Source organism: Canis lupus, chromosome 15, assembly GCF_011100685.1.
Source record: "Canis lupus familiaris isolate Mischka breed German Shepherd chromosome 15, alternate assembly UU_Cfam_GSD_1.0, whole genome shotgun sequence".
NCBI lineage: Eukaryota > Metazoa > Chordata > Mammalia > Carnivora > Canidae > Canis > Canis lupus.
In genome coordinates this window covers 27,047,480-27,073,238 of record NC_049236.1, presented here as the reverse complement: position 1 = coordinate 27,073,238, position 25,759 = coordinate 27,047,480, and the positions used below count along the sequence as shown (strand labels likewise).

The 25,759-nt window shown below is 34.0% G+C and overlaps 1 protein-coding gene across 15 annotated transcripts in view; it reads right to left on the bottom strand.

Moving 5' to 3' along the window:
* LRRIQ1 (leucine rich repeats and IQ motif containing 1) overlaps positions 1-25,759 on the bottom strand; it is a 214,825-nt gene that overhangs the window by 8,595 nt on the left and 180,471 nt on the right. For 8 of the 15 annotated variants that reach the window (XR_005370429.1, XM_038558582.1, XM_038558575.1 and 5 more), the window contains one exon: positions 20,216-20,336. The exons of 1 other annotated variant lie outside the window; for it this stretch is intronic. Coding sequence is in view for 8 of the 14 variants with exons in the window: in XM_038558582.1 (XP_038414510.1) it covers positions 20,216-20,336 (121 nt within the window). In the remaining 6 variants the exon portion in view is untranslated. Of the gene's footprint in view, positions 1-3,160; positions 3,235-9,147; positions 9,193-9,212; positions 9,731-20,215; positions 20,337-25,759 lie in introns of those variants that run through there. 6 more of the 15 variants (XR_005370428.1, XR_005370430.1, XR_005370425.1 and 3 more) reach the window with 5 other exon arrangements.

Sequence of the window (25,759 nt, the reverse complement as noted above, 5' to 3'; positions counted from 1 at the left end):
GATACATCTTCCTAGTTTTTAGATATCTAAATTTGTTTTTATTTTCAAAGCTTAAACGTTTATAATTGTGTTTTCATAAAATAATATGTTATAATTAGTTTTAGAAATAGTTCTGTTAAGGACTTCTTCAAAAAAAAATTCTTGGTTAAACAGAAAACGTATTAGGTCTAGAATCAAAAGATATTCTTGGGTTCTAGTCTGGCAGCTTTGTGACTCTAAACAGGTTACGACCTTTCTAAGCCTTTGTTTTATAAATGAGGGAAACAATCTGTGCATTACAGGATTATTGTGAAGATTACCTTTCTGATTATACTGCAGTGGTGGTAAGAACTATGAGAATGCTTTGTAAAGAGGTGCTATAAAATGAAAGAAATTATTATAGTCAACAATTTAGAATTTATCCAGAAAAAAGTATCAAAAATTGTTAGAAGCTAAAAATAAATAGTAGCTTAAAGAATAGGACAGTGGATTAGGAATGTTTTACTCAGCAAGACCCCAGAATGCCATATCAAAAATACTATTAAAGAATTATGATCATCTGCTTTAAATCTCCTGAAGATTAAGCAAGCACAGGGTCCTATCTGTGGGGGAAGCAGTCTGAAAAGCAGCAGAGTGAGGAATTCCAGAGCTCCCTTAGGCTGGAGGCAAAGGTTCAAACCATGTGACTCTCCATTGTGATGCTATTATGCTTTAATGTTTAGGAGGAGAAATGCCTAATTAAAAAAAAAACAACAAACATTATGCTTTTCCAACTGAAACTTAAAATATTTTTTTTAAATGTGTCTAAACAGAAAGGTCAGGGAACACTAGATCGTTTGTGGAAATTTGCCTTAATTTCAAATTTGGTCCAGCATGATGGTAGATATTGATTGTAAAAGCCCATTTTATATTTAAAAAGCTTTTTTATTTTATTTTTAAAAAGATTTTATTTATTTATTCATGAGAGACACACAGAGAGAGAGGCAGAGACATAGGCAGAGGGAGAAGCAGGCTCCATGCAGGAAGCCCCATGCAGGACTCGATCCCTGCTCCAGGGACCATGCCCCCAGCCAAAGGCAGACACTTAACCGCTGAGTCACTCATGCATCCCTAAAAGCTTTTTAAAAACAGTATTGCCTTCTGGATTTTTATACTAAAACTGTGATTAAGAAAATAATTTCTTTTTTTTTTTAAAGATTTTATTTATTTACTTATGAGAGACACAGAAAGAGGCAGGCAGAGACATAGGCAGAGGGAGAAGCAGGCTCCATGCAGGGAGCCTGATGTGGGACTCGATTCTGGGTCTCCAGGATCATGCCCTGGGCTGAAGGCAGATGCTCAACCGCTGAGCCACCCAGGCATCCCAAGAAAATAATTTCAAAGTAGTTAATGAACCTCCTGAAAGGTAGCATATTTTACTTTTTAGTCTACAAAGAGAATATTACTGAAAGGCAGGAAAGGAAAAGCCATGGATTTAAGGAGGGGTGTGCTAGACAGAGAGAGTACCTCTGGCTACAGGTACAAGTGTGTAATGGAGTTGGAGATAGAACATAGCTCACGAGTTTAGAGACCTTCACAGATGGCTTCACTCAAAGGCAGAGGGACCAACAGCCATACCAGGTAAAGTTGGCTTCCAAGTGCCAGCCAGATTTGGCCTGCGAGAAGCTATTCCCTGGAAATCCGTCAGTAGCCCTTGTGAAGCTTCACGAACTCTTTCAAGCAACAGGAATATTATGAATGCAGAAAAGCAAGAATTTCCTTTTTTTTTTAAGTAAGAATTTCCTAATGATAAAATAGTGGCCTAAAAGGTGTAAGAACGTGTCCTAAAAGCTTATCATCTTCCTACTTGCTAGTTACATGTGGAAAAAAAAATATTTTCCAGATAACAGAATGGAAATTCTCTTTGGTCTATTTTGGAAAACAGCAACAGTAACAGCAAAATCTCACCTTGCCCCAGCAGTAAAAATTCTTCAATGAATAAACTATTTCCTGGATAGCAAGTGTGTACTTAGGAGAACACATAATTTGAGGAGAAAGCTGGGGTGAAGGGGTGGGGGAGCAGAGAGGTCCAAGAACCGAAGAGCTGCTGCAACACATTTAGAATTCAGATATATTTATATAAGACAAAAACACAGATCAATAAAAGAGTAAGCCGATTTCCACATATGCCTGACACAGATGTGTCCTTCCAACAGAGTAAGCTAAATCAAGTTCCTTGTAAGCATTATTCAAGGTAATATGTACCAGTAAGTATTTTAAAATATAATCCAATAATAGTTCATTATTGGTTAATATTTTCTATGAGAGTATCTTAATAGTATAAAGATGTATTATTTAATAACTTTACTATTAATATAAACTTTTTATCAAAGATAACAAATTATATGTGAGGGAGACACTTTCTGCACAAAGTATTGAAATATTTATAATTTTGTACACTTCTAAAATAATTATTTCAAAATGAAATCAATTGAATTGCATTAAAACATGGCTTCTCTTTAGACCAAATCCCCTATTCTTAACAGAGTATCTGCACTCTAAAGGATTTTTCTATTGACTAAAAATTTACTGTATGTACAATAATTTTTCCCCAATATTGTTCTGTTGTCTTTGTTATTTTGAAGCTGTTGATGAATCTTCCAGTCTTTTTGTACTTACTTACAATGTAATCCTATATTTAAAGGGCAGTTTGTAAATTTTTCAATTGTTTACTGTACTCCCTTCAGGAAATAAGTTGAAAAATATATAGTGTGCTATTTTAAAACACCTTCATAGTAATTTTGAGGTAAATTTTCAGTTAAATGAAAATGCTATAGGAAGTTGGTCTTTAAAATCACATAGATACTTGCATATACATATAGTTTTTTAAAAACATATCTTTGATGTGATTAAAAGCTTGCATTTTATTGTTTTGCTACTTGTAAATAAATAATTCAGGCAGTAATCAATATAGCTTATTCTCTCATTGCATTTAGTGAGAGTCTTTTTGTTGACACTTAAATTCTTGAACCACAAGATACATGGAACATAAATCGAGGTGTAAAACAACACATCTATCAAGAAACCACATATTGGTATTTATTGTAAAGCTATTACTTTGTCCTGTAACTACTTTAGAAATGGAAAAAAGAAAATAAGCAATTTAATACAGTCAATGTATAATCATTCTAAAATTACTTACCCCCATGAAAATACAATAGCGAGAGAATCTTGCCTCAAAAAATTGACATTAGAGCTAGACCTACTGATGGGCTCCTGGAATAAAAAAAATTATGACTAAAGGACCTTTAACAGTGTTTGTCTCTTTCCTGCAACATTATTCTTATAGATTTTATGTTTCTTTAACAACAGTCTGTGCATATTTGCAGGTGATCATACAAATTATCCAATCAGTTTCTTACATATATGCTGAAAGTATGTCTAGATAAATATGCTCTATCTTCCAATAAGTCACTTCTTTGCCACATAATCTGTGTTCTGCTAAAGATTTGTTCTGGTCCTTTAAAAATTTTTTTTGGTTAAATCCTTGGTTCTTTAACAAATGTCAAGGTCTATATATGCTGTGTTTTGATAAGTAATTTAATATGTAAAATGCTTTGAATGACTCTCCTGGTATGTATAAAAAAAACTTCGTTAAACCGGTCAAAATAGAAATTTCATGATGTATAGTAATACGTCATTGGATTTTCATCGATACACCCAACACTATGTGTCTGGATATAGAAATCCTTTCAAAGCCCTTCCCATATTGTATTGCTTAACAGCAGATACAGCACAAGTAAAGCATGGAGAAAAAAAAAATTCAACATTTTAATGAAAGTGACCAGAACAAATTTTTAGCAGCAAAGCGTTTATATCAATTTAAGTGCTGTGAATGAGTTACACTGGGTATGTTTGAGGTTGAGGGAGTTATTACAGTGTTCAAATAACAGTTGCTTTTTAAGGTCATTGCTATGTCCTACCTTGGATTATAATGATATTTAGAGTGAACTTCACTTAGATAGTTCAAAGTCTAACACTGAGAATGAAAACTAAACAAATAACAGGTTGTCTCTATTGTATTCAGATTGCCTCAATAAATCATGGTGATTTTGCTTTCAAGCTTTTTCAGTGACTAACATTTTTTTAGTTTTCTCAAGTTGCTTTCAAGCTTTTTCAGTGACTAAAATTGTTTTCTATAACTTATAAAAATATTAACGAAATTTCTGTTTCTTAACATTTCAGTTGGACGATGACATTTACGATGATTCTTCATACACAATATTTAAGAGACATATGACTAAGAAAATCAGTTAGGTTTGGTACATTTGATACAATATATCCACAATATTTGTTATTGTTGGTAAAAATCATGATGTATATTATTTCTAAGTCAGACACATATAATTTGCCTTGGCTACATATATTTGAAAAACAATTCCTAATGAGCATAGAAACTAATGTATATCAAATAGAGTGAGGAATCTTATTTTGATAGATATTGTATAGATTTTTGTGTTTGTATTTCGCCTATTTCTTGACCCTTTATAAATAGCTACCCTTCATATTTGATCTAGAATTTTTAAGGCCCCTTTATTGTTTGCACTGTTTGCCAGGTTTTACTATTTGTAACACACTATTGTGTTAATTTCTTCTTGAAGATACCTTGTGTGTCTTGGCACAAAGATGGCTAGAATGTGGTGCTAAAAATATTGTCATTTCTATAAATTCTGCAGTTCTCATATTAACATTATTCAATGCTATTTTTATTTATTTTTTCCCTAAAGGGTTTTTAAAAAAAGATTTTACTTACTTATTCATGAGAGACCCGGAGAGAGAGGCAGAGATACAGGCAGAGGGAGAAGCAGGCTCCCCGTGAGGAGCCCGATGCAGGACTTGATCCTGAACCCCAGGATCATATCCTGAGCCAAAGGCTCAACTGCTGAGCCACCCAGGCATCCCTCTAGAGGAATTTTTTGAGTGACTTATTTTGATTGTAAAATATAAAAAGGTTTTGTGATTTTTTTTTTTTTTAAGAACTAGGTTTGCTTTTGGTCATGTGGCCCTTAAATTAACTAAAACTCTTCTTTTTATTCTATGTAACTATGCCCAATTTGTTGGCTTCCCACTAAACTAATAGTTAGCGAGTGTTTAAATTTCCAAATTGACTAGGAAATAAAAATTGTAACTCGCTGAGGAGTTAACAGTTTACAAGCTACCCAGCTCCCCATTTTCTCCTGCACACAATTGCTTCTACAAATCAAGTCATATGTCCCTTTACTCTTGTCAGATCAGGTAAGGTCTATTCCCAATTCCTTTAATCATTTTTTTTTCATTGTTCTCTTCAGGACTCTATTCAGTTTTATGACATTTACAACCACGTGTCCACATTGCTTGTAAATAAAGAACAATGATTCTAATAATTGAGAGTATTTTCTACCCTTAATAGACAGGTATATTCCTTTGAAATAACCTAGTTTCTAATAAAGCACTCTATTTTAATTTCTGATAATCTTGTCTTACCCCTCACTTTCCCATGTTAACTAACTTAGTCAAAGTAAACATTTAGCAAAAATATGCATTTTAAGTAAATCTTGAAACGTTTATCAGTAAGCAGTTATCCTTTGGAATTTAATTTCTTTTTTAATTTTTTATTTATGATAGTCACACAGAGAGAGAGAGGCAGAGACATAGGCAGAGGGAGAAGCAGGCTCCATGCACTGGGAGCCCGACATGGGATTCGATCCCCGGTCTCCAGGATCGCGCCCTGGGCCAAAGGCAGGCGCTAAACGGCTGCGCCACCCAGGGATCCCTCCTTTGGAATTTAAACATTTAAAAACCACATTGGATTTTTGAGATCACATGGGGCCTTTGAAAGCTTTAATTTAAAATTTAGGGGCACCTGATGGCTCAGACGGCTGAGGATCCCACTCTTGATTTCGACTCAAGTCATGATCTCAGGTCCTGTGATTGTGGCCCACCTCGGGCTTGGTGCTTAGTGAGGAGTCTGCTTGGATTCTCTCTCCCTCTGCCTTTCCACACTACTCTTCCTCCCCTGAGCTCTCTCGCTCTCTTTCTCAAATAAATACATAAATCTTAAAATCATCCTTTTATTTACACATTCATTCACCATGTATTTATTTACTGCTATTTTATAGCAGGCACTGTTCTAGTCAGCCTTGCTGTGGACCCTCCCTGTCAATTTTCTTCCATGTGCCAAATAACATTAGTAACTATCACACTGTAGTTGCTTTCCATTTTACTCTATTCTAGTAATTCCATCTTTACAGCCCTCATATGGAACTTGTATAAAACAAATACTTATTTCCACATTCTCAGATAGTGAAGACTTGTGGATAGATTTCCCAAAAACTTTTCATGGAAACTTTCATTATCCCTTTTCATGCTTATTAGTTCTTAGCAGGGAGACATTTGGCAACAATAAACATGACTAGCCTGAGGATTTATTATATTATTGCACTTCAGTTTCATTCACTTGACAAATGCATTTCACATTTGACCATGCCCATTTATTTACTCACCACATTAGCTAGTGTAAGAAATTGGTTTGAAAGCAACAACAATAACAACCCTCCCCCCAAAATTCAGAGTATAGTAGTTTATTCTAAGAAAGGAAATGAACATGAAGGGAAGGCATAAGAACTAGTATACTACAGTCAGAAACATGATGCTTTAATCTATTATCAATAGAGCATACGTGGATCCTGTCCTCAAAAATATTAAAAATGTGTGGGTTTTTGTTTGTTTCTTTACAAAGAATAAGTATAGTTGACATGTGTACAAACTAGTTTTCTCATACAAGTACATTGAAATTTGTTATTCTCTGGATAACATCAGCTGTTGGTCAAACTACTGTTTTAGATCTGTAAACACTCTTTTGTGGTTACTAATAACTTACATTTAACTGTGTCTGGAATCCTTGACTGTTGACTGTTTCATTAAATTGTCTTAGATCTTAGAAACAGGCAGTATCAACTTGTTAAAGAACATTAAATCAACAGCTATCTATTATGTGCCTACTTTGTACTAGACTTTTGATACATATGTATTAGATGATTCCACCAACCATGTAAACATGGTATAATAGTAATTAATTTTGATTATCTAATTCTGGTTGTGGGACTATTTTAAGGGTTAAAGTGTTAATGTGTTTGTTTGATTAATTGACAAGGTTCAGGAACAAAATATCAAGACCTAACAAATTCATTTTTAAAGCTTCTGCCAAAAAATTTGAGACCAAGAAAGGTCAGAGTTAATGGCTTAAACAAAAATAAAAAGAGCCTTAAAGTTTACAACTTTACATTGTTAGAGACCAACTCTTGCTGAACAAAATTTTTTTAAAAAAAAATTCCATGTGATTTAGCTCTAGCTTCTCTATTGATGTACTATTTTAAGTCAAACACTTTGGATTAAAAAAAGAGGAGAAGCAAAGCCAGATTTCCTAGAGAGAACCAAAAAAGTTTAACAATTTATAATTATAAACTCTTATCTTTACCTTTTTTTATCTGGGCAAAAATATAACATGTATAGTGGGATGGAAGTTTGAATCATTTAAATGGGTAATATGACAATTTTTAGTTCTTGTACAATGAATTTTTGCAACAATTGGCATACACAATGGTATCATGGAATTATTTTATTAGAAGATTTTGTAGATAGAACATGGCCACTTATGCCATTTGGTACGGCAGCTAATTAGAAGTATTACCATAGTTGACATACTTAACAACTCTTCATTATGCATTTAGCATCAACAAGATTTTTGCTTGAGTACAGTTATATTACTTTTTACTCTCAAAACTATTACAAGTATTACATGTTAGTGCTCATATTTTCTCATCGCCCACGTGCTCTTCAATTCTCTGTCATTGTCAGTCCGCTCATAACTTGCCTGAAAATGTGACGTTGCAGGGATTTAAGCGTTCACTACACCCCAGGCCCCTGATCAGCACTTTATTTTCACCCACTCTTTCAATCCTAATTACAACTCTATGAGATACACATCATCTTCATTTTAAAGATGGGGGAAACTGAGGTAAGGCTTTTAAACTCTTTGCCCAAAGGTAAGTGATAATAGCACAGGTGAAACTCAGCTTCAAGTGACCAAGATTTATTGTAAAGAAGACAATATTGTGTTCAATAGTCAGAAATAAAGGATTCCTCTAACGTAACAGTACCATAAAGAAAATCAAATGTGAGATGTAAATCTGTTTTTGCATGCCTTGGAATGGAAAAGAACTGCCCATTTCCTGGAAATAGGCCTATGGAACTAAAAATGAATAATATGTATCAATGGAAAACAATACTATCTTCAATGTCTGTAAGTGAGGAAATACATGAAATACCTTTCTATACCTGTATTCATATCTATGCCCACCTATAAATTTTTATATGCTCTCATATCTCTGAACATGATTTTTAAAATTTAATAATTACTGAAAGTTTTTTTCAGACTTTCTTACCCTTTTTTCATGTCACTGTTTATTCCTCAAGGCCTTTGTAAATGAGTTGTGACAAGACTTTTTGAAGTTGTTCAAAGAATACTCCCATAATTGAGTTGATTTTGGGTGTATTACATGAGCACATGCTTTAGTAAAGTAATATTAATGAGTAGTGTCTCCTTTGAACTTTGTAAAATTTGATATAGAATACTAGAGACTATGTGTTTTTTTCAAGATGAAAGAAATGTATCAGAATGATGTAACTATGTAGATTTTTTTTAAAGGCCAGGTACAAGTAAAACCAATATGCTAATTAGTGGGCAATTGAACCAAAACTCAATTTATTCTTTTTATGCGTAGTTTCAGTTTATGCAAAAAATATAAAAATAGGTACATGATTAAATGTAACTTTTACTCACCTTTGCCCACTCTATGTGACAGAAAATTAAGTTACATGTGAAACATTTCTAGACATCCAGTGAGAAAATCCACTGACTTATAAATTTAAGTTACACAATAAAAGGGATCCCTAGGATGTAGCAGAGCTGCCAAAGAGGTCAAAATGCTAATTGGAAATCTTGGGGCCTTGAAAAAAGGAAAAATTTGAAGGAGATAAGGGGTTCAGAGTGGGTTGCAGAAGGCTTGCAAAGCATCAAGGTGACAACATGGGGAGGTAAATCCACCAACGAAGCATCAGTGAAATAAGATCATTTATTACTATACTTACAGCTATTACTTCTGCAGTTTCATAGTTTGAAAATCATGCCTGTAACTAAATGGAAATGGTAATATGAAAAAAAATGGTAATATGTCAAGAACTAGGAGGTAAACTTCTCTGTTATCTACCCATCTACCTATCTACTTATCTTTTTTTGATCTGGTATTTTATGTAAAATTCTAATTTTAGATCTTTAGATCTAAAGAAGACACTTGGTAATATGAAAATGTTACATAATTATGGTTTTCTCTTCACTTAACAATAAGACTCTGTGATGGAAATGCTATTATTCTGGCTGGCAGGGGACAAAAAAAGTATGAATACCTTCACCTTCTTTGTGCTGGAAAACGCTCCCTAAATGGTTTTGAACAGGATCTAGCCCATTCCTAGAACTATAATTCCCTAACAAATCCCAGGGGCCCCTCGTTTTGAGGGCACTGAGTGACCCCCATTGTGTAGTCTATTTCAGGGTATTCTCTTCAACTTGGAAGAGTCTTTTTGGAGAATATCATTATCTTTCTCAGCCAATCAAGTTTTCTTACTGGAGGAATGGAGGATGACAGCTGATAACCACAGATGTGGGTCCTCTCACCTAAAAAATTAACACTGCAATTCATTAACACATCTTTGCATTGGATGAAGTTGGTTAAGTCATTAATAATTTCAGAGAAAAAACAAAGCCATTTCACATAAGAGATACTGCTTATATTCTTGAAATACCAAAATAATGACATTTTTAATTTTTGAAAATAAATTTAAGTTCTAATATTTTTTCTCTTTCATGTTTTAATTTAAATTGCAGCTCATGAACATATAGTGTAATATTAGTTTCAGGTGTAGAATTTAGTAATTCATCATTCACATACAATACCCAGTGCTCATCACAAGTGCCCTCCTTCATCCCATCACTCATTTAGTGCATCCCTCTGCCCATCTTCCCTCCAGCTACCCTGAGTTTGTTCTCTGCAGTTATTGTTTATTTTCTGGTTTGCCTCTTTTCTCCCCCGTGTTCCTGTACGTGGTGTTTATAGCAGCATTATGAACAATAGCCAAATTATGGAAAGAGCCCAAATGACCACCGACTGGTGAATGGGTAAAGAAGATGTGGTATATACCTACAATGGAATATTACTCAGCAATAAAAAAGACTGAAATTTTGCCATTTGCAATGATGTGGATTGTAGCTAGAGCTAAGTAAAATAAGTCAGCCAGAGAAAGACAAATACCATATGATTTTACTCATATGTGGAATCGAAGCTCTACTTTTTAAAACATTTGCAACATTTGCTATATTAAGGATAATTATAAAAGAGGCTGACTTGTATTTTTAAAAAGTTTAGAATTTTGATATTTAATTGAATTTGAAATTGTCCCTATAACATAGAATCACACCTAATATATATTAAGTGCTCAATAAATGCTCATTGAATAAGACCACCACAAATAACTTCCAAGGTATAATTCATTCAAAGTGAATTTAAAATATTATTAATATTAGTCTCATCTTCAAAAAGAGGACCCTTAAAAAAAAGAGAGAGTGCCTCTCTTTGCTTCCAATTTTGGCCCATAAATATACTAGAGTTCTCTCCAAAACATACTTTAGGAGAGACTATAGGCCTGGTTCTCACTTATATTCTGAGTGAGAATAATCAGATTTAAAAGCAAGGCCACCTTGCACACAGTCTTATAAATTGAAAAACTGAAATTTCTCTTAAAGAAGACAGCTGCCTGTTATTCCTTTGCTTTTCCCACCACAGCATTTTACATTTATACAAAACACCATAGGTTTTACTAATTACTTTCAGGGTAACCTGTTCATTAAACTACCTTATAGCTGTATGTCTACACCTAGTTTCCTCTATAGTGTCTTCAACATTAAGTTTACAAACGACTTTTTTCTAAAAGGTCAACATTTAGCTAAGGATTATGCTAAAGATTATGTCCAAGTACACCCTATGAAATGTCGACTGGGTTCTTAGTAGAAAGTTTTGTTTTTTCTCATTTAAAAAAAAATGTATCAAGACATCAAGATACCTACTAAGTATTTATAGTAGAATATTCTTACACCAAATTTTTATAATATGTATCAGAGTCACGTTTCAGAGTTAGAGAGTTTCAGAGTCACGTTTAGCTTTTTAAAATTCAAATTGCTTTTATGAAATAGCTGTCATTTCTCATAGATGATGGGGTTTTCTAATCTTTACTTGGAAAACATTTAAAGGAAAGTTTTTTTTTTCCCCATTTCGGTTGACTATGCTCAGCTAAAGTAATTAGAGAAATTTGAAAACATTTGAAATCAGACTCAGAAGTGTTATTGTGTGGAGAAAATTTTCAACTATAAACATTATTTTCATGCTATAAAATATTAGAAATAATAGCCTCTGTTGCTTTTTAATTGGAAATTTTCACATACAAGTTTTATCGTTCTATTTGCAGAATTCCAGAATTCTAAAGCTATTAGGACTCTTGGATCTCCTTTACGTTTGTTTTTTTCTTTTCTCCTCCTTTCTCACATGACAGCAAAACTACATATTTATATACTTATCTAATTTTCCATTATATTTTCTAAATGAACAAACCAAACCTGAAATATCTCATCCGAGCTCACAAAAATGTTAAGTGTGAGAAATGGGATTCAGATTCAGATCTGGCTTACTCCAAATTTCTTTCTCTTATTCCAGGTCACCTTTTACCTGCTAAATTTACAAAGGAGTTATAAATGACTTATCCAAAGTCACAAGCTGATGAGGAGCCACTGCAAGATTAGAAATCTGTTTTCCAGTCTCTCGACACCATACTCTTCTTACCAATGCCACACTCTCTCCCACGGTGTTTAAAAATGCAACTGGCATATTAATCATCTCTTACCTCTGGACTTCATAATTCGTTTCCTGAGGACTATGCTATGCCTTATTAAAGTCATTCCTGGGGTACCTGGGTAGCTCGGTTGGTTACGTGTTGGGACTCTTGGTTTCTGCTCAGGTTGTGATCTCACTGAGGGTGAGATCGAGCCCCCATTGGCCTCCGCATTCAGCGGGGAGTCTACTCGAAGATTCTCTCCCTCTGTCCCTCCCCTCATGTTCTGTCTCAAATAAATAAATACATAAATAAATATATTTTTTAAAATAATCAAGTCATTCCCTAGTTAATTATTTTTTCCTAGTTAATGACATGATTTTATAGGCTGGAAGTAGAAGAAAGAGGAAAAACTTAGAAGAAAGAGAAATATAATGATGGGATGACATTCTCTTAACAATTTGAGGTCTTTGTATGCTTTTCCTCAATTCTTCACAATTTGCCTCACCCAAGCATATTTCCTAGCCTTAGATGCCATGAGTAAAATAACATTAAGCCTTAATTTGGTCCATGCTGTGACTCTCTTTTAAAAAGAAGAATAGTGAGGGACGCCTGGGTGGCTCAGTGGTTGAGCGTGTGACTTTGGCTCAGGGCGTGATCCAGGGTCCAGGGATAGAGTCCTGCATCGGGCTCCCTGCGGTGAGCCTGCTTCTCCCTCTGCTTATGTCTCTGCCTCCCTCTCTATGTCACTCATGAATAAATAAAATCTTAAATAAAATGAATAAAAATGAATAAAATGAATAAAAAAGAAAAGTGCGTACAATTTACTTTTGTAAAGATTTTAAAAATATATTTACTTATAAAATTATACAATTTTATATATATAAAACCAACACATACATGTTATATCCAGAGAGTAGGAGTTTAGTGCATACATATGTCAGTTATCAATTCACAAGCAATGAATACGCCCTTCATTATATGTTTTGTAATAAAAGGATTTCTTCAAGCATTTCTGCTTTAAAGTGAGAAAAACGTTAAGCTTTCTCAATAGAGGGTGCTGAAGGGACACTGCTCTAAGAAGGGGTTTTGTAATTTCTGGCATAGGTGGGGATAGGGTTGGCCTTGTGGGTTTCATGAGCTCTGATGCAGCCCCCCTGAGCTCCAGTCCCATTATATGATCCCTCGGCAACCCTGCAGCTTCAGCCTAGCAATAACCTGTGTGCTATCCTCTCCACAGGGAAACCAAAACCTGCTGCACCCTCTGCCTTACCAGGACCCATTCTCACTGCATGCCTTTTTCTTTGTCACCAACTGCTCATTATTTGGCCCCTGTCCCCACTCCAGGGAATTGCCTATTGTTTGCCCAGTAACTTCAGACCAGTAACTCCAGACCAGGGAACTTGTCTATGTAGTGGCTAAACCACACCTTCTCCAGTGAGCTCTGAACCCTCAAACAGCCTCAGCCCTAGGGTACAGGGTACCATATACAGTTTCTTTGTATTTCATAGCTGATATGGATAATACTTTAGTATAAATAATAATACTTAAACTTTCCCTGTTTAACCTTCTGTGTGATAGCTGTCTTCTGATTGGACCCAGATGGTTACAGTACATATTTATATAAATTATAAACTCCATGCAGGCCAGAGATATACTGGTGTTGCTCAGCACTGTCTCATCTGTGTGATGCACTGAGCTTTTAAGAGGACCCTGCAAATATTTTTGAAGGAACAAATGAGAGTATTTGCTTCAAGTAGATTGGATCCATAGGAATCTGACTCTCATGATTGGTTGTTTGAAAAATTCACCTGGAAAAAAACCCTTACTGTTTGGAGAGATTGAACATACAAGGATTATAGATAGATCAGTTGCTCTTAGAAGCTTTGGCTGATAATAATGAATGTCTACCAAACTAGTAAATCTTTCACCATCCTTTTTGTCAGTACAGCCTGCCTCCCACTATGGAGCAGTAAAATGTCAAATATTCTCTTTCTGGCTCTTATCTGACATTCTCTGCTCCATTGTGGAGCATATTCATGGATCCACCCATCCATCCATCCATCCATCCATCCATCCATCCATCCATCCATCTGTTAATTCGCTCATTACATACACATTACAGCGCCTACATGCCAGGGAGCTGTTCTAGGTACTAGGTACTAAATACTACGTTAAATTCCCTGCCCTCCTGGAACATACATGCTAGCAGAGGAGAAGGAGAATAAACAACATAAAATATTAGTATGACACTGTTGTGGCCAAGAAAATCTGAAAGGAAGTCTGATTAGTACTATCGAGAGAGATTTTCCCCCTGCTGGAGACCAAGCCCTTCAAAATTCTATCTTCATGTTGATTGAATTCCATAATAGAGGGCTATTTATAATATATCACAACCATTCTTTAATAATAGTAACCGTCTATCAATAAAGTAAATCCCAGAATAGCTGGCAAGAAGCACTCTTCTAATATTTTCTTTTTTTTTTCCCCCACCACTTTTATTAAGACATTTTCTAGAGCAGTGTCAGGTTCACAGTAAAATTGAGGGGAGGATACAGACACTCTCCATACACCTTGTCCCCACACATGCAGCCTCTTCATTATCAATATCCCCCCATTCCCTTTGTTATAACTGATGAACCTAAACTGACACAGAATAATCACCCAAAGTCCATAGTTTGTACTCCAATTCACTTTTTTTTTTTCCAATTCACTCTTGATTTTGCACAATTTGTGGGTTTAGGAAAAAAAAAGGGGGGGAATGAATGACATGTATCATCACTACTGTATCCTACAGAGTATTTTCATTGCTCCCCCCAAACCCTATGCTCAATCTATTCATCTCCTCTTCCCCCCTCCCCAACCCCTGGCCACCTGTGATATTTTTCAAAGTTTTGCCTTTTCAAGAACATCACAGAGATGGAATCATACAGCATGTAGCCTTTTAGATCAGCTTCTTTCACTTTCTAATATGCATTTAAATTTCCTCTGTGTCTTTTCATGGCTTAATAGATCATTTATTTTTCACACTAAATAACATTCTATTATCTGGATGTATCACAGATTATTTAGACATTCACCTATTAAAGGACATTTTGGTTGCCTCCAAGTTTTGGTGGTTACAAGTAAAGCTGCTACAAACATCCACATTTTTGTGTGGACATAAGTTTTCAATTCCTTTGGGAAAATACAAAGAAGCAGGTCTACTGGATCACATGGTAATAGACTGTTCAGATTCACAAGAAGTCACCAGAATTTTTTCCAAAGCGGCTGTACCATTTTGCATTTCCACTAGCCATGAATGAGTGCCCCCACTGCTCCACATCCCTGCTACCACTTGGTACTGTCAGTGTTCTGGGTTTTGGCCATGCTGATAGGTATGTAGTGGTATCTCATTGTTTTAATTGGCATTTCCCTTTATAGTTAGTATTAAAGGGAATTTGTTCTTTATTTTCCTTTAATACTGTATTGGTTCTTCTAGGGCTGTACTTGTCCATTTTTGTTCTTTTTTAATGGCCTGTATAGCATTTTGTATATTGTAGGTATATACTTGCTTGGATCATGACGCCTGCTTTTTATATAATGACCCACAGATATATGCAATAATATTTAAGTGTTTACTGAATTAGGGATTACAGATGCATATTATGTAAATATACTATAGATATATACAAATATATATATATAAAATATATATATATACAAATTAGATATCCCTATACATGTGCCTCTATACATACAGACATACACGAATATACACCATGCTAATAATTATTTATTTGAAAATTTAAAATTATGTTAATGGAATGTGCTTAGAGTAATTTTGGAGTAAACTTTAATAGTAATCCTTGGAATCTACTTTTGCTTGAATGACCACCTTTAGTCTAAATCTGCCTGTATTATTAGGTATTGACATTGGTGAACTATTTCACTTTTTACTTTTGATAACTAAAAATATTCTTTTTTTGATAAGAAGTGTAAAATCATTTTGTCAATATATTGGAGGCATTGTAGAATGTTAAATCTGACTCAAAATACATTTGTTAATCTCATCTAAAACACTGAGAAACACCAAGGTATTTTTAGAAATTGTTCATTACTCATTATCAGTAGGAAAGTCTAATTCTTCCACTTTACATTCAAGCTTAACTGAAACTAGGCTTCATTTTTAATCCAGTCTTATTTTGCATACTCTGGTATGTGCAAGTTCTGGTCTGGACATACTCCTAATTGTTCAACAAAAATATATTCATATTTTTATCCTTTGCTTTCTGTTAAAATGGCTTTCTTCCACTTTTTTCCTTACACCCCAAATGTCATTCCAGGTGCAAATCAAATATTTTGCCTTTGAGAAGACTTTCTCATGCAATTTACATTAGTTGCTTCACTTGTAAAATAAATATGTTTTTCTGTATTTATAATATTCAGAACCATATTAAAAGGGCTTATAGTTCAAGAGAATTTAGATATCCTTAAAGGAGAAATTGACTTTGGGCTGATTATACACTATATCAGGGGTTCTGTGGATTCCCAATCCCTAGCTAACTCCAAAAATGGAGTATGTCCTAGAACGCATAGAAATGATTAGGAGTAGGCAACTGGGAACTTAAACTATGCATATAGTAAGCAGTGATCTTTTAGTAAATGGCTCCTGAATGAATAAATAAGAACTACATATGTTCTATTATTACAATTAAGCGATTATATTTTAGTGCATGGAGGAATCAAAAGCAAGATAGCACTGGGTTTGGAATAAGAAAAGATAGGTTCAAGTTGCTACTTTTCCTTGCTAAGTTTTTTGGGTCACAAACAAGCTAAATAAACTCTGAGTCTTATTTATATTAGCTGTTAAAGAAAAATAATCAGTATAAATAAGAAAGATAATTAAGGGGTGCCTGGGTGGCTCAGTCAGTTAAGTGTCTGCCTTTGGCCCAGGTCATGATCCCAGAGTCCTGGGATCAAGCCCCACATTGGGTTCCCTGGTCAGCAGAGAGTCTGTTTCTCCTCCTTCTGCCTATAACTTCCACTTTTGCTCTCCTGCTCTCTCTCTCTCAAGGAAATAAATAAAATCTTAAAAAAAAGATAATTAAAATAAATTAGAAAAGCTATAAATTGTTATATCAATAAAATTATTATTATTGTAATGCATCCTTTAAGAATTAAATGGAAAAATTAATTGAGAAAACCAAAACCATCTAAGGAAATCAAATGTTTTGTAAAAATATTGTCTAAATGAGGAAATGAATTTGCATACTCATTTTATAAATGGCATTTTAAAAATAAGAATGTGGCCTCTTTCATCTTTTCTTAAACCATAAGTTAGATTAGAAGGTCATGTATAAGGAAGAAGTAAGACATAAAAGGAAAAGGAAGAGAACTAGGAAATTCTCTAAGACAGTATGGCTTGAGGTGACTGGCATGATGCTGAAAGTACACTGGTTCCGGAATTATTTGACACACAAAGAAGAAAGACAATTCTACTTTGAAATTATTTAAAATTATGCAACAGCAACATAAAACAAAAGCAATATAAACAAGTATTTACTATATGCTGGTCAATGTACTATATGCTTTACCTATATTTTTACTCATTTCTTCCTCACCAAAACTCTATGATATGGACTTTATTATTCCCATTTTACAGATAGTTAACTTGGGTGTTAAGATCATACAACTTATGCGTAATGGTAGAACTGGGATTTAAACCTGGCTTTATCTGATTCTATACAATACATTATGAATATTATAGCAATATAGAAAGAAATATCTTAGAAAAGTTCAAGGGCTGAGAGAGTTTTATAACTGCAGCCCATAAACTACTCTAGATTTAGCTTGTAAAGCTAAGAGAAATACTTTAGTTTTAATAAGGTGACAAGTCTTTTAAGAGAGAGAAAAAGCTGGAGGAAAAAGAGCTTTCAAAATACCGAAGCTGTACATGGTTGGCTCAGGGCCATAGAAGCCTAGGACCCAAGGATTTTGATGGTTAAAGATTTCTATGGATATTAGGCTACCCCAAGTTTTTTAGTTAAGTAACTATTAAGAATAGGTTTCTTATAAGCTGAGCTAGTTAGCTCGTGTGTCTAGATACTAGTGACCTTAATATCTTACTTCAAACAATTCTTCTTTTATGGCTATGTGTAGGTAGCAATCATAAAGACTTTTATTACGCTCTTGTATTGTGCCAGATATTGTTTTAAATGCTCTACATTTTATCCTAACAACAACTCCTCAAAGTAGGGACAGTACTTGATATTCCCATTTTAAAGTGTATTTTATTCATAATCATGCTGTTGGATAAAAACTCTGTTTTTCTAAAATGGTTTGTCAGTAAACAAACATTGTAAATTGTCAGTGAACAGATTTAATGATTAGTAGAGTTTATTATAATGTCATTACTGACAACCAATTGGAATCAGTGAGGATAACTCAATTACAGTTCCTTAGAGAATGAGCTGTTGGGTCACTATATCCTATGTCTGATAGTAATAGAACACTGTATAGTAACTCTACAGGAATTAAAATTTAAAACAAAAATAAGACTACAAAAAAATTAACTCTGTATAATGATCTTGTATTCTCTAAAATCTATGATTTGACATCACATAAGTGTAAGATAAGGCTTGTGCATTTTAGGATAGTTGCTGATTTTTATTGAGCTATATACAACTGTTTTGATAGGTGAAACATTATAAATAGAAACTTTGATATTCTGTAATGTGACAGGGTAATTTGTTTTTACACTGCTTCAAAGTGATATGATTTCATAATATGCAATGCTTTAAATGGAGATAGCATTATTCATTATGTGTGACACAGGCAATTATTTCTGAAATGTACATATATTTTGGAAGTTGATATAATTAATAAATTATGTTAAAATACAAAAATTTTATATTAGATCAATAATTTTACTTAGTGAATAAATCACAAACTATTTCTTTCTTAACCATATTGACTAGAGCAATTAAAAAAATTATTTACTTATTTGGGAGAGAGTGAGCACCAGCAGGGGGAGGGGCAGAGCGAGGGGGCAGGGGGAAGCAGACTCTCACTCAGCAGGGAGCCAGATGTGGGGCTCAACCCCAGGACCCTGGGCTCATGAACTGAGCTGAAGGCAGACACTTAACTGACTGAGTCACCAAGGCGTCCCTAGAGGATCATTTTGTGACCAGATTCTATAATCAAGTAAAGAAAATTCAAGCAGCTAAGAACTTTGAAGCCTGGAAATATTTTTAATTTAGATATATTAAAATCACTGTTTCAAAACAAAATTAAAATTTATCGAAATGAACTTGCATATATTAGTGGATTTGAATGACTAATGAATGCAACATGCCTGGATAAAAAGTGAGAGAGGATCATTTTTAAGTTTTCATTTATCTGTAGAGCATCAATCTGGATGATTGAATTTTTTACATTCAATCAAATATTGACTTTGTATATATAAAACTATACTATTGACAGGTAATAAAGCTTTTTTAAAAAAGAATACTTACAATAAAGTGTAAGTTAATATGTGGATTTTTGAAGTTCACTATACTTTGGGGAAATCAACAAAATATGATATCCAATAAAACATCTTTTATACTAATATACCAAAACATTTTAGAAGACATTTCAAAACCTCTAGGGTATTCGAAGAGTTTGAAAAAAAATTAGACTCTATTACCACAAGAAACAAATATTTTTAAATGTTTATTTTTTCAGAGTTAATAACTGCAATGCAAATCTTGTTGAAATCGTATTAAAAGTAACAGATGTGTGTGACAAGTTTATAAGTGTAACGGATCATCATTAATAAACTGTCATCTATTCAACAGAAATAGTTTTTAAAGCATTGTTTTGACAGTAAAGTATTATCACCTAAAATCTGCTATTTAAAAAGTTTCCTTTAAAAGTTAAGGTTACCTACAGCATCGATCAAATCAATGACAAAAGGCCAAAATATACTAGTTTGATATATAAATCCAACTTTTTACAGTTGGCCAAAAAGTTCTTTTAGAATTAAATGATCAAATAATTCAATATAATTCATGGGTGAGTCTGAGTCTCAGAGAGTATGATTAAAGTAAAAATTGATGCTGTTAGTTTTAGAAATAATTTAATGTGATTTATATCAAAAGAAGACGCTTAAAAGAAAGAAAAAGTTCAAATACACACTTTCGGGCAGTTCTGGTTGCTGGCATCCTACCCCTTATCTAAGAAAGAATGCTTGTTGGCATCATGTTCCATCAATTCATTTGTGATTTCTAAATTAACTCTGAAGGAAACCACAACTTACTTGAAGATCCCGCTGAGTGTCTGTGTGCCTGATTTTTTTTTTCTCTCTTCACAGACAAAGCACTTCCACTGGTCATGGAAAAAAGGTCTAAATCCGTGTCTTCTCTGCTTACAAGTCTTGCCTGGGAGCAATGGGAGGGAATGTATACAATCATGAAACAAAATATGGCATTTTCTGAATGCAGCTCACATTACCCCAAATAAACAAACAGGCTCTGTCAAACAACCTTCTTCAAAATGATACCACAATCCTTTACTGCTGTCCAGGCAGAACAAATGCACTATGTCAAAGCATTTTTTGCAAATAAGAGCCGATTTTAAAATTGAGGTTTGCTATTTGAGTCTGTACAACAAAAGAAAACATTTGAGTACAGTAATTTTGATGAAAATCAATCTTAAAGGCAACTGATGAAACTTTAAACAGCTTAACATCACTTATTTACCAAGTATATTATTTAATTCTTCATTGAATGTTAGAAATGTCATAGTGGATTATTTTCTGCAATATTTATATTTTACCAGTTATAAGTACTCGTTTTCTCAACAGTATTCCTCAAATGCCTTTCATCCCATATTCATTTGCTACAAAGTCACAAAAGAGCTTTACCTTTTCATCAAAACCATTATTAATATAAAAATATTTTACAGTAAGTCTAATTTTAAGGGTGGTGGTAAATAGAAATTTCAAGACATACTATTTTAAGGACATAGGATTAAATTAATCACTTCTAAAATTACCCATCTGAACTTTTATTACTACCTTGGACTGAACCTAACAGTTGAAAGAGTCACTTCTTGCTATTTATAAAATATTATTTTACATAATGTCTAATATCATTAAGTACCAATTTATCAGGATTCAACCCTGGAGAAAGGGAAAATGCCATGATGGAAAGCAAAGCAGCCTCAAAATAACTGGGATTTAACCCAAACCACAGGATGCTTGAAATCCTGTGAGAAAGCATTGTCCTAATGTTCAATGTGAGAAAAATTGAAATAGAGCAAAATAAAACAATAAAACCATCACTGGGCTTAAAGAGCTATCCCCATATTAAGGGCTACAAAAATCTCGTGAAAACACAATCTGAAGATCATTTTCTTTCAAATTCAGATCTTTGCCCTTCTCCTTTACATCTCGATTCCCAAATTCTTCCCACTGTCACAAGCATGAACTTCTCATTGTTAAGTAAGCACGTTTGCTATTGATGAACTCAGAATAGAAGCCATTTTATGGGGCAGCCTGGATGGCTCAGTGGTTTAGCGCTGCCTTCAACCCAGGGTGTGATCCTGGAGACCTGGGATCGAGTCCCATGTCGGGCTCCCTGCATGGAACCTGCTTGTGTCTCTGCCTCTCTCTGTGTCTCTCATGAATAAATAAATAAAATCTTTAAAAAAAAAAAAGAAACCATTCAATGTCACTTGTTGATGTACCTGCCTAAGTGATACAAGTGTATTGTCAAAAGACCTCAGTAGAAAACAGTTTAAAAATGAAATAAATAACAGTTGGCTTCCAGTTTATACTTGTGATCGGTATGAAAAATGTTATACATTCTTTCTGAACTTTATTTCAATTAGTGTACGAACGCACGCATCTAATATTTCCATTAGCAAAGCTCCATCAATACTAAGACTTAAAAAGAACCAGTCAAAAGTAAGGGGGAAATGCCAAAGCAATACTACAGTTTTGGTGAGATCAGTTACAAAACAAGGAAAAACATCTTAACAACACAGAGACCCTCCTGGCTAGCTAAAGAGGCTCTAACTACAAGACTCAAGATTTTAAAATCAGATTTTATTTGCTTCAATTTGATGATATAATATCACCATATCTATTTAAAAGTAAAATTCCCACCCATTTCCAAATTTGATGATACCTACATGTCAAGAAAATATTTGTGAACACATGTCTTCCAAAAATCTCATTACCATCGAACCATTGACACCCAAAAGATGTCTTCTGATATAGAAAGTAATCAATATCAGTTACTAATTAGGCCAGATTATAATAAGCAATCAAATTTAGAAGTGGAACTTAACAAGAATACACAATTTTACAATGGTGCCACCTGGCAGCTTAAATGCAAATCTAGGTATTTTACAAAGGGGTTAGTTATAGGTCAGTAGTGCATCTGACATAGTCACATGTGCATTAATTAGTATTCCAATTCTATTTCTGAAAACGCTGGCTTTCAAATTGAACATTATTCTTCCTTTTACTGCTAAGATGAATTTTCTTTATGATTTCTTTTTTTCTATAGCATGAAAAATGGATATACTTAAAAAACTGAATATGACTGACCATGCTTTTAGCACTCATTCTACCAAACAAAAAAATGTATGCTTAATTCTAAAACATTGTAATATTAAACATTTTCTATGGTTATACCACAATAAATAGTTCTGAGTCAATGTTAGACAAGAATATTCTTATTGCAATTCAACAGCAAATATTTTTTAAATAGTAATTTTGCAAAATTCTCATACATCTTTGTTTTCTGAACTGGTCACATTTGTGGCTCCCAGGTGCAAGGTTTGTAATATTTCCCCTCATATTTTCATAGTGAAATGAGGAACATGAATTTTTGAACAAGACTTCTAAGCATCTGGATCCCGATTCACCTCCAACCCACGCAAATTACTTAAAAATACAGAATCTCTGTCATTTAATAAAGAACAGGGAATTCCTCTTCTGCTTTTTTCATAAATAAGATTTTATTAAACACTTATTTTTGGAATTTTAGAAGCTTATACTAAATAGCACACATAAAAAGAAATACCGATTTCCTTATTGTTGAGATTTTTAAAAAAGAGAAAATTTACAAAGCAAAGTTCATTTATAAGCTATCTTATAAAATTATTCACAAATTTTTAGAGTATTATTTTCAAAATTAATGTCAGTCTCTTTTCTGCAACTTGCTTGTTTTCACTGTACAGTACATTTGTGGGCTCTAGATTTAATTCATTCTTTTTACCCCTCCATTTTAATACATCATCATCATCATTGTATAAACCCCTTTACTCATATGTGTGAGCATTGGAAGGTACTTTTTTAAAAAAAGATTTTATTTATTTATTCATGAGAGACACACAGAGAGGCAGAGACACAGGCCGAGGGAGAAGCAGGCTCCCTGCAGGGAGCCCGATGCCGGACTCGATCCCGGGTCTCCAGGATCACGCCCTGTACCGAAGGCAGATGCTCAACCGCTGAGCCACCCAGGTGCCCCTGGAAGGTACTTTAAATCTTTTATCGAGCTATAATTTACATGCAATGAAATGCATAGATCTTAAACATGAAATTCAATCATTTTCAAAATTTTTATTTTGAAGTAACTTAAAATTCCTACAGAAGTTGCAAAACTTGGTACTGAGAGTTCCCTGTATAACTTCCAGCCAGCTTGCTCCATGATACCTTATGTAAGCAAAGTGTGGTTCATAAAACCAGGAAATCTCATTGGTGCTCTACCATTACTAAACCACAGACCTTATTAAGACCTCACCAGTTTTCACATGCACTATTTTTCAGGTTTGTTTATACTTTAAGACATTTTATCATACATATAAATTCATGTACCACAACCAGGATACAGAGTTATTCCATTTTTCCCAATAAACTCCCCTGCTCTCCTCTTAGTCATATCCCTCTCTTCCTAACCTTATCACGGACAACCTCTCAAATGTTCTCCATCACTATATTTTGTGAATGTCATGTAAATGAAATCAGACCATATATAACCTTTTCAGATTGTCTTTTTTTCACTCAGCATAATGTTCTTGAGATCCATCAAAGTCTTTATATGTATCAGGGGTCTGTTCTAGTTTGTTGCTTTTTATTTCTTTTTATTGTATGTCCATTCATATGGGCCACCAATTATTTATCCTTTCAATCGCTGAATAAAATTTGGCCTGTTTCCAACTTTTGGTTATTAAGCATAAAACTACTGTGAACATTTATGTACAGGATTGTGAATGAGCATAAGTGTATTTCTCTAGGAAAAATGCCCAAGAGCAGAACTGTTGAGTCATAGAAGTGTATATTTAACTTTATAAGAAATTAATGGTTTTTTTTCAAGTGCCTGTGCCATTCTCAGCAGCAATGCATGAGAGATCCAGCTGCTCCGCATACTTGTCAGCACTTAGTATTGTCAGTATTTTATTTTAATCACTCTAATAGGTGTATATTGATATTATATAGTAGCTTTAACAATTTTCCTAGTGATTAATAATGTGTAAGATCTTTTCATGTGCATATTTCTCTCTGGATAGTCTCTTAGGTGAAGTATTTACTCAAGCACTTTGTTCATTTTCTAATTGCACTGCTTGATTTAATTATTTTTTAAAGATGACTACTGTGATGGTTATTTTCATGTGTCACCTTGACTGGGCCACAGGGTACTGAGGTATTTGGCTCAACATTATTTCTGGGTGTGTCTGTGAGAGTGTTTCTGATAAGATTAGAGTGTGAATTGGTAGACTAAGGATACCATATTGCCCTCTCTGGCATCACCTAATCCACTGAGGGCCTAAATTGAACAAAAAGGTGGAGGAAGGGAGAATTCACCGTCTCTGCTTGATGGATGAAGCTGGAATACACATCTTTGGTCTTAACACTGGAACTTACACATTAGCGCTTCTGGCTCTTAGGCCTTCAGACTTGGACTGGATCCTACACTATCAGCTGTTTGAGTTATCAGGCAGTTAGTCTTAGACTAGAACCTATACCATTGGTTCTCAGGGCTTCACATTCAGACTGGAATTACACCACCAGGGTCTCCATAATCAAATGAGCCAATTTCTTATAATTAATAATACATACTTTCTTAAAATAAATAAATATATTTATACAATATCTTTTTGTATGTGTATATAGATATTTATCTTCCTCTTGATTCTATAGATAGATATAGAGACCAGAGGGCCAATGGTGCCAGTTTCAGGCCAAGTCTGAAAATCTTGAAATAAGGTAGTTTGTCTCTTCTTATATTGTGTTTCAAGATCGCACTGGCCATTCTAGGCTCTATATACATATATAAAGAGATTTTATACATTAGATACAGTTAAACACAGACACAGATATAGATATCCTACTGTTTAAGTTTCTCTAGTGATCCCTGACTAACATAACTACAAATGGCTCCTTTGTACCTCTTTCCAGTAATTTATCCTCAGAAGCAACACTGTTCTGATTTCTTTTACAATGGAGAGGTTGGTTTTCTCTGCTCTTGAACTTAATATAAATATAATCATACAGTCTGTGCTCTTTTGTGTCTGGCTTCTCTCACTCACTGTATTGTTTTTGGTTTTCACTTACATTGCTGAATGTATCAAGAGCTCATTTCTTTTCGTTTCTGAGAAGGTATGCCATTGTAAGAATATACCACAGTTTATCCATTCTGCTGTTGATAAACATTTATGTTGTTTGCATTTTCTTGGTTTTTATCAATAGAACTGCAATGTAATTTTCATACAGGTTTTTATGAAGACACGTGTTTTCATTTCCTTTCAGTAAACATGTAGGAGTGGAATTAATGGGTCATAGAGTAGGAGT